At 35.7% G+C, this 10,603-nt stretch overlaps 1 protein-coding gene across 2 annotated transcripts; it reads right to left on the reverse strand.

The window, feature by feature from the left end:
- Nucleotides 1-81: 81 nt before the first annotated feature.
- Nucleotides 82-9,878, reverse strand: LOC106870697 (transmembrane and ubiquitin-like domain-containing protein 1). 2 transcript variants are annotated; one of them, XM_014916862.2, is made up of 3 exons: nt 9,763-9,878; nt 2,178-2,774; nt 82-1,560 (listed from the first exon to the last, which is right to left on the reverse strand). In XM_014916862.2, exons 2-3 carry the CDS (start codon nt 2,756-2,758, stop codon nt 1,143-1,145), a joined length of 999 nt encoding a protein of 332 aa, XP_014772348.1. In that variant the 5' UTR covers nt 2,759-2,774; nt 9,763-9,878; the 3' UTR covers nt 82-1,142. The 2 variants fall into 2 exon arrangements, with proteins under 2 accessions (XP_014772348.1, XP_052824857.1); XM_052968897.1 differs by lacking the exon at nt 9,763-9,878 and adding an exon at nt 9,461-9,627.
- Nucleotides 9,879-10,603: the final 725 nt, after the last annotated feature.

The raw sequence follows: 10,603 nt of genomic DNA on the forward strand, positions 1-10,603 counted from the left end.
TCAGTCCCACTACACAGTACCTTGAGTAAGAGTCTTCTAATACAGCCTTAAGTCAATCAAAGCCTTGTGAATAGATATGGCAGACAGAAACTGAAAGAAACTTGTTGTACATGTGCATGTGTCCTTGTCTTGACAGTGCATCATAGTTGTAAACAAGTGTCACCATTATACAAGTAGTGTTGTTCATTTCTAACCATCCATGAAAATAATTCTGGCCATGGGTAATATGGGTGAGGGATGGTGACAGGAAAGACATCTGGCCATAGAGAATCTGTCTCAATGATTTCCAATTCAACGATGCTTGCATAGAAATGCAGACAATTAAGCAAAGCCATGATGGTATATTACAATGTGAGACAGCCATGCATGCATTTAGTACATAAAGTATAATGTTAGTGCCTCTCTCTCTCTATGTATATGTGTGTGTGTGTGTGTGTGTGTGTGTGTGTGTGTGTGTGTGTGTGTATGTATATATATATATATATATATATATATATATATATATATATCCATGGATGTGACAGGTTCATACATATACACTCACACACACACACAGACAAATGTTGCTGATTCTGGAAGAACATAAGAAAATCAGTACAAAGTCAACAATGTGATGACTAATTACATTTCAACAGATCTAATTAGTGACACAACTTAACAAGTTGAAAGAAGAGCAGACATTCTTCTAAATATCTCTAAGTCTCTAATAGCTCTTTGTATATATATGCGAGTGATGAGGAGCACTTAGTGTTCAAAAGAAGTATGTCTCCAATAACATAACATTGATACATATGCAGAAATACACATACATACATATGTAGAAATACATACACATACACACATATATAAATACATATGCATGTAAACATAGACACACATACATATATAAACTCATATGAATATGCAGACACACATAAACACACTTAAATACAAACACATATATATTCTAATCTTTCCTTCTCTTCATCTCTATGTACATTTTTAGTATATAATTGGTATATACACATATAAATACTTTTAAATTCTAAACCATTACATTTATACGTGTATATGTGTGTGTATGCAAGTACATTTACATATATGTATGTATGTGTGTGCGATACACACTCACTTAAATGTGTGTATATCTTTTTTTTAATTCTTTATATCTGTTGAATTGCTCGGAAGCGAATGGCACGAAAAAATGCCAAAGACATGGCGAGCAGGAAGAGAACAACACCAAGAAGAGGCATGATGCTACTATAAATGAATGAGTCTTCAAATGCAAATTGTTGATACCAAATAATAGCAAAGAGAATAATAAGGAATGGATAAACAACCCTCTCTATAAATGTCTCTTGCCTGCCCTCATTTATTGGGGGAGGTACAAATGCAGCACCGGCTTGATTTGATGTCGATTCCTCATTTCGACGAGCAAGGGAAGGTGTAATCAAACAATGGATAATGGAATTTCCCTTCACGTTACATGAACTCAATGTGGAAGTATCATTACCAAGAGCTTTCCCGTTGAAGATGAAGCGTACCATTTTGTTATCTGAAAGTTCTTTTCTAAAATGTGACCTGCAAGACAGAAAAAAAAAAAAAAGAAAAGAAAGACAACCTTCAGATGAAAGGCAAAATGTTTGTTTAAAAATATAACATTAATATTAGAACATGTGACAAGGTGGTGAGCTGGCAGTATCACAAGCACACCACCCAAAATGCTTAGTAGCATTTTGTCTATCTACATTCTGAGTTCAAATTCTATTGAGGTTGATTTTATCTTTCATCCTTTCGGGGTCAATAAAATAAGCACCAGCTGAACACTGGGGTTAGTTTAATTGACTTGACCCCTCCCCTAAAAACTGCTGACATTGTGTCAAAATTTGAAACTGATATTAGAACATGTTACAGATAAGTGCAGGTGTGGCTGTGTGGTAAAAATATTCACTGTAAAGATGAGGTTAATAATCAGAAAAATTACAATCTTAATTGAACAGAAAAATTAATTTTTAAAAAAATTTCTAAGATATTTGTGATAAACCTGGTTAGCAATTGAGAAATTTTATAAAACACAAGAGAGATTCATTATAAAATCTCCTGTGGTGCTGATCATCTAATTACACTGTGACCATGACTTATTACAAACCCCACTTGTCCCAGTTACAAGTGTGTGTAGAGAAAAATCAGTTACTTACTGTCGAAATCCTCCAATTGTATCAGATAAATATGCATCAACAATGCGCTGAGTATTGTTCAAATACATCAGTTTTATTTTTACTTGCTTCTCTTTCTTTTCTTCTTCTTCTCCTTCTTCCGCCACAGTCTCAAAAGAATTCTGGTCACCGCTCACCAGATTCTCATTAACTTGAGCTGATGCAGATTCACTTTGATCTTCACCATCTTCATTTGAAGCAAGATTTTCTGAATCTTTGTCAGCATCTTCCAATAAATTACTTTCTGAAGAGTTGTCTGTCGTGTCATCCTTTGCCGTCTCTACACTGGTAGTTTCAGCACTCCGCACCAAGACAGGTGTTGGAGAAACTTCTTCAAGTGGTTCACTTGGTTGAAGTGGTGGTTCCGCAGTGACATGTACTGCAGCATGGTTGGGTTGGACGTTGGTGAAAATTAAATCTTGCATTGACTCAAGGACAAACACATTAACAAAAGGGATGAAGCGTAACTGAGTTGATAACCAACAAGCCGTTATGAGGATGACAGCAAACATTATCATCATGGCGTATGTCACCTCATCTCCGAAGCCTTCAATCATTGGCATTTTGACTATTTAGTGTCTGAAAAGAAGCAAAGGTCAGTCATCATCATCATCATTATCAACATTAAACTACATGATATCAAAACAACTTTCAGATAACAACATATTAACTGACTATGTCTACCAGTTTCCCATATTAAACATGTCTATTATACCGACAAGGAAATTGATCTTTAGGCAGGGTTGTAGAGTTAATAAACAAAATCTCCAACTCCAGCCCCTCAAATCATGATAACTCCACAATTTATGGTGCCACTAACTCCTCTTTCTTTCATAATTAGACTAATAATATATTTCATAAAGGTGACGAGCTGGCAGAATCGTAAGCACAATTTTGTCTGTCTTCACATTCTGTTCTGTGTTCAAATTCCACTGCAGTTAATTTTGGCTTTCATCCTTTCAGGGTCAATAAAATAAGTATCAGTTGTGTACTGGTGTTGATGTAATTGATTTACTCCTCCCCCTGAAATTGCTGGCCTTGTGCCAAAACTTGAAGTGAATAATATATTTCATATATTGATTAAAAGCACACAACATACACGGTGAATGTGATTCACTAGCCTAAATTTTAGCACCCTAATGTCTTAAAGTTAGGCTTAAGGTAAAAAGATATTCTAAGTTTTAACAGTCTAGCTCACTTCTGCTGTTTACATCAGTGCTTGGAAGGAAGGTGTGTAGCATGTGATCATTGCATTGACCATAATTGAGATTGTTGAGCAGAGAATCTGCATCAAATTTTGCCAAAAGCTTGGTGATACCTGCTCAGAGGTCTATGCAAAGTTTGCAAAAAGTTTTCATCGTTCTCGACACAATCCAGGAGATCTTGTGCAACTGAAACCCGAGTGTCCTTTTGGTCAGCTGAAAGCAGTTTTGGCAGACACATGTCTCATACCCAAATCTTCAGTGATAATGGACTGAACTGAACTGTAACGAATCTGCACATCCTCTTATAACTCACAGATGGTGATGCGATGCTTCTCTCAGTTTTGCTGGTTGCAGGTCTCCTGGAATGTTCATCAATATCGACACATTTTCGACCATCTTGGAAACGCCTGAACCACTCATACACTTGTGTGCAGCTCATACACTCCTCTCCATACACTTTCTGCAACTTTATGTGGGCCTCTGAGCAGTTATCGCCATGACAACTTTCTCTGTTATGGTCAATGCAATGATCACACACTACACACCTTCCTTCCAAGCACTGCTGTAAATAGTGAAAGTGAGCTAGAACGTTAAAACTTAGTGAGCATGCAAAGCAGAGCTCAAGGTCAATCTATGCCAAGCAGCTTCACTCTGTGTACTGTGTACTTTAGCTTCATTACTATGGCAACAGTCCGGATACTAATTGATCAGACCTCATGTGTGTGCGTATATATATATATATATATATATATATATATATATATATATACACACACACACACAAAAGAAAAAAATAAAAGAATATAAAAATAAAGTACAAAAATACTATAAAAAAGATTAGTAATATTGTTTACTATTTCAAAACTTCAAAAGTAAAACTAAAAGACTGAGCATTGCATCTTAACAAACGAACATTTCAAATGAAATAAACTCAATTAGATACATAAATCATCCTTTCAATTTCAATATAAAATTTAAGTCAATGTTATATAAAAGATTCCAATGAATGAAATAAAATTTACTAATATCTTGTTCTTAAAAACAGAACTACTTCCACCTGATCAACCTTCAGTGAAACTCTTAAATTTGATTTATTATCCTCCAATTAGTATCTATGAAATCAGTTAAATTAATAACTATAAAATTGGAAATTTTAATGCATGACTGTTTACTTTTAGTCAGACTATGTACATTTCTACTGAGTTCAGCTCCAATAACCTAATGACTGCTTCCAACTCTGACTCCATAACACTAACTTTACAACCAATCATGTTTTAGGTGTACCAGATGTATTTATAGTTAATTTGGAGAGGAAGTTGACACTCCATATAGATATACCTGTTCGTGTAACTACTTACAGCTAAGCAAGTATCAGTTTCATTTTACCATTGACAACATCAAAGACAGTTCTGTGATATATTGTATGCATGCAAACATGTTGTTTAGCACCAAGTCAGCCTTGAAAGAACACACTTATGATCAAAGGTATTCCAGCCATGACCATCCATTCCCCAGGCACAGTTCACTGAAACCTATATCACAATGCTCCGTAAGATGGCAGGATGTAATCTGGAATTTGGATGGTATCTTTAACAGATCAAGAGATCACGTAGAAGCCCTCATTAGCAGCAGAAGGTGGGAAGCCTTCATTAACAGCAGAAATTGTACCATATCTGTGAATATCTAGGAATGGAAATTAAAAGTTGTTGCACATCAGTAACCATACAACAGAGGTGTGCTGGAACACATGAATATATTCATCATCATCATCTAACATTCATTTTCCATGCTGGCATGAGTTGGACAGTTTGACTAAAACCTGGTAAGCTGCACCAGGTTCCAGTCTGATTTGGTATGGTTTCTACAGCTGGATGCCCTTCCTAATGCCAAACACTCCAAGAGTGTAGTGGGTGCTTTTCACTTATTTAAACTTCCAGCAATGAAGAATGAAACACATGTATGTCATATCACACCTGTAAACCAACAACAAAAGTCTGCTGGAGGTTGTGTGATTGTGTCAACAGTTTCATCACTATATATTTTTCTCTCAATATACAATATCAAAACCAACATATACACACAATAAGTGATGATTAATTATAATTATACAAAGTCATACATGTACAAACACACACACACACACATATGAATTCAACCAGATTGACACTTCCAGACACATACATTATCATCTACCCATGACTGACAAAACCAGTTATTGGAGTACCTCCCTAGATGCGCTAGCTGTCAGAAAGGTCCCTGATAGCCAGAAGGATCATGATATTAAAATCTTTTCAGTCATTGATATTGTCAAACTAGGATTTCTTCTGCTTCATTGGCTTCCTTCAATTGTGCCACAAAGAATGGTTTGGGGCAGAAATTGAAACAGGATACATGTCTGTAGTGGTGAAATTTCTGCAACAGAGAGTGGTTCCTGCCTGCCAACACATTCCAAGACTGCTGCCTATCAAAGCTATTTGTGCTCTGTGTACAATATGCATAGTAGCATTTCAAAGTACTTGTGTTTAAATGCCTGGATTCTTCATTCCTTGTCAGTTGTAAGAGTCTAGCTTTTGCATGCTTACAGAAAGCAAGGAGTGACCAGGGACTTGCACACTGAGCTTCATGGAAAAACTGATAAGCTTGCTTTTCCACATGACATTCAGTACCATCATGGTACATGAAACTAAGCCAAGTCTTGTGTTTGTCCACTCTATCATGATGTTGTCTTTGCTCTAAGTGAATGCAAGATATTTAACTCTTTAGCATTCAGATTATTCAGTTACATGTAATGCTTATTTATTTACACTGTTTCAAATTAATCATGAATTATTTTGTAGCTTCAAGATTCTGATGATGTCGTAGTTTATTTTTGGAATGACATTGTAAGGTAGATGTGAGGGGCCAGATTTGGCTAGTTTGAACATAAAACAGGTAGAATACTTGGGTCAGATACAGTTGGTTTAAATGCTAAAAAGTTAAAGCTGTCCATTTCTTCAAGGTTTTGTTTATTCAACATGATGTTTGATGATGTGTTCTAGAGGTAGCTATTGATCAGAATCTTGCCCTTTTCTCAAGTGATCTCCATTCCATGAATTACAGCCTTATGGCAGGTACCTGGAGTTCTACTACATTGCATCTCATTAAGACAATATCAACAACAAAATTCAAGTTACAATGAGGCCATTCTCCAGCAGAAATGGACGTTTCAAAGTCACATTGTACTCCATGTATGATGTTTACCAGGAAGTTGTAGAAAAACATTTAGGAAGGGATACAGCCATGACAAACTCCATCTGAAGTCTAAAGAAGTCTCCCAAGTTGTTTTTCTGAAGTGAGCTGTCTGAATTTTTGTACATACATACACAGAAACATGAAACACTTGCAAAGAAACAACAAAAATACACACTTTTCATATATATGTATGCATAGATTATATATTTATGGGATGGTGGGGCTGGATAGAACTAAGATGATGAGAGGAAACAAGATGAGTAGGATGGGAATGTTTGAATGGAACTGGTATGAGCCCAGATAGCTTCTTGCAGAGGCCATTATAGTCACAGTGGAAACAGTGTACCAGAGTGTATCTCAGAGTTACTTTACACCAATCAGCCAGTTGTTTATAGTGTATTGGTAAATGAATCTTTGTCAATCAGTTGAATGCTGTTTTATTTCAACTTGGTCTCAGATAGTTGTGTGTTGCAAACAACATCTAACATGTGAACAATAAAATGTTTATGGTGGTCTTTAGTTAATGTTTAGCAACTGTATAGAGCTGATGTATATTTTGATCCTTAAAACAAAGCCTAACTTTGGAGAAATAGTTCTGCCAATGCAAAATAAATGTGATGTGACTTCTACAAATTATAAGCATTTTAGCTGTGTGCAGTTCATGTGAAAAACAGTGACGTGCAAGTCTGTTTCTTTGATGTGTAATGTGTCTTCAAGCTGTTAAAAGAAACCAGATTGTCACATTCCCATGCTTTGATAGAATGGGGCAGAGTAACTGTACATGGAAAGGGCAGACCAGGTGTAGAACATGTAAATTGAATATGGAGGATGATGGCAAAGAAAAGTTTAAGAAGTGATGGGCAGTATCACCTATGTAAGAGTGGTTTGTTAAAACTGAATAAATAGTCAATTTATTTAGGGAGCAGTGTGGGTGACAAAACTGAACCTTTAGGTATACCAGAGTTAACTGAGTGCAGGAGAGGGGGTGAGAGAGAGATTAACATATGCTGCACTGAAGTGGTTTGACAAGATGTAGGAGAAGACAGAGAATATAGGTGTGTGAAACTTAGCTAAGAGGTCTCACATAAGACACAGTTAAGGGCTTTGTTCATATGGGCAACACCATTGCTTTTGTATAGTCCTCAAATGTGGGAAACCACTACTGAGTGACAGAGCTAAGCAGTTTCTGGTTTCACACCAGAAACCATACTCATATGATGATGATGACGATGGTGGTGGTAATGTAGCAGTAGTAGTAGTAATAGTAGTAGTAGATGTGGCTGAACCAGTGTCCAGATATTCTGTGGGGAAGATTTCGTTCATTACCGTAACATCGAATGGTGTGTTCTGAAAGTTATAAGGCAGGACCATCTATCTCAGATGTTTACGACTTAAATAACATAATGTCGTCGTGTTGACAGTCTGACAGACACTATTAAAAATATTCCAATTATTAGTGTCAGACACTCACATTGGGATTCACAAGGTTAACGGTTCAATCTTCAAAAATGATGGTATTTGCAAATTTTATGCAAATTACCCAATGAATCAATTTACTGGGCTATTTATGTATGTGTGTACACATGTACACACAACCATACCTGTGTCTATGGTGTTTGTTGGTAAACAGTAGCACGATCAGGTAAGCAAGGATACGACTGTGTGTGTGTGTGTAATACAAATAATATATAGATATATGGGTACAGGACATAAAAAAACGTTAAACACAATGAGAAAGGAAAACAGAAAACGAACTTTTTTCGAACAACGAAAAAAACACAGAAGCGAGACATGCAACATAAAGAGTATCTCCCTTCGTCAGGTGTCCCTGTTCCATATACTCCGCGTTTCGAAGGCAATATATATATATATATATATATATATATATATATATATATAACAAATTGGGATGGCGAAGGAAAGAAACATTTATGTACTTCATTAACTTACAGCTGAAACATGTCTATACTGAGTTCTAACACGCACACATATATAAGTAATAAAGTTAATGTCTGGTCATATATATTTACACGAAGTAAATATGATCCACTGATGATGTATATGTGTATACATACACAAAAAGTAAACGCAGTGTATAGTGACATGCATTATATAAGATTTATTAAATGTTCTTCAATAATTCATGTGAGTCCTGCTCCACTTTATATATTTTATTTCCAAACCAAATCTGATTCCACACCCAATCTAACTGATTCTTACTAATATGTCTATATGTCCAATATTGGCATTTTGAGCAGTTAACAAAATCTATTTAAATTGTTCCTCAATAGCTATCACACTATCATAGCAGTAGATTAAATAAAAGCGGTGGAGGTTTAAAATCGAATCGAGGAAAAGGAAACGACATGATAAACAACAACTGCTTAAAAAGAAATAAAAATGAAACTGAGGCCAACCCGGAACCCTTACAGGTCCCAGATTACCCTCACTGGTAACGGCAAGTGTCCCTCTTCCAACTATACTGAGAATTAGTCCATTTCCTCCAACTGTACATGTCACTCATACTTTTTAGCAAATTTACTGGAAGGCAATACCTGCCTCCTTCAACTTACTCCAAGCAGAAACGGAAGAAGTTGATGAGGTGTTAGTAGACATTAAAAAAATTCCTGTTATAATGAGAAACCAAATTGATAGAAGAGTAAAACGCATCCTACTACAATTACTCCGTTTAGGCTGACCAAACCAAATGTTGTCTCCGCTCAAAACACTTGTCTATCTAATCTCAAAGTTTGAGTTTTGTTAACAACACTATTCAGTTTTTTCCCCCACTATTATTTAAGGTAAATAATAATAATAAACTTAACATACTGGAACATAAGTACAAGGTTACAGATCAAGGGGCGAAGTGTGAGAGTGAATTAAATTAGCCTCCTGTCTCTCGGTACTTCGCTGGTATTTCATTTTATCGCTTCCAGGAAAATAAAAGATTAAGTCGACCTTGGCGGGATTTGAACAACAAATACAACCATATGTGGTGGTGGGGAGGCTGAAGAATGTGATTATATAACAGTTTCATCGCTGTACAACATTAAAATACTGATGGCGAAGGAAAGATAGAATTATAAACAACAATGAAATAGAAAGAGATGCATGATTATTGTTGTTATTACCTTTCACTTAACTCGATGTAGACATTGCAAATACAATGATAGAAACCAGTATGTCACGTGACGACTACAATATACTTCCGCTAATCAACGAAACCGGACAGAAGTAATAACAAACTCATTGTAACCGGGCGGAAGTGTTCACAAACATATCCCTATCCTATTACAGTAACTGTTGATTGTCGTCTGTTGTGTATTTTACGAAACGGCAAGACAGCTCACTAATTTTTAAATGCAATAGTGTATGTCAAAGAAAGAAAGGTCGGGTGAATTATTTTATTTTACATAACCATTTCTAATCAACCAACACGCCATTATTTTAGCCCTTGTTACCTGCTCTATTGACCGGATTGAATTCTGTCATTTGCATACAACAGTAAATCCTAACTCAGATCACTTTAATTTTATGTCGCAAAATAATAAAAAAGTTTTACTTGCAATAATTCAGTGAAATTTTCACAAGTAAACAGTGAGAAAATGAAGGGAAAAAAAAAAATACATCAGTAAATAATCAAAATTTGGGATCTTGTTCAAAACGGAGGCACCAGTATTTTCTTAACGAAACACTTTGAAACTTGGGACACTGGTAGAATGTGTCATATAAAACATCTTTTTCTCTTAGTCTTCTTAACAAAAAAACGTACATCGCAAGTTATTTCATGTTAAAGTTGTCGTATTTCTGTAATTTCAACCAATGACTGACGTCCATTCAGCCGAATAACAGTAAGTGCTGACTACGTAAACAAACGATTCTCAAACGATTTTGGCGGTGATAAAATTATTATTTCCTTGTCAAAAAACGGCTGAAGCATATTGGCAGTAGCTAATAAACCTTTCTATTATA

This window comes from Octopus bimaculoides, chromosome 6 (assembly GCF_001194135.2).
Source record: "Octopus bimaculoides isolate UCB-OBI-ISO-001 chromosome 6, ASM119413v2, whole genome shotgun sequence".
Lineage (NCBI taxonomy): Eukaryota > Metazoa > Mollusca > Cephalopoda > Octopoda > Octopodidae > Octopus > Octopus bimaculoides.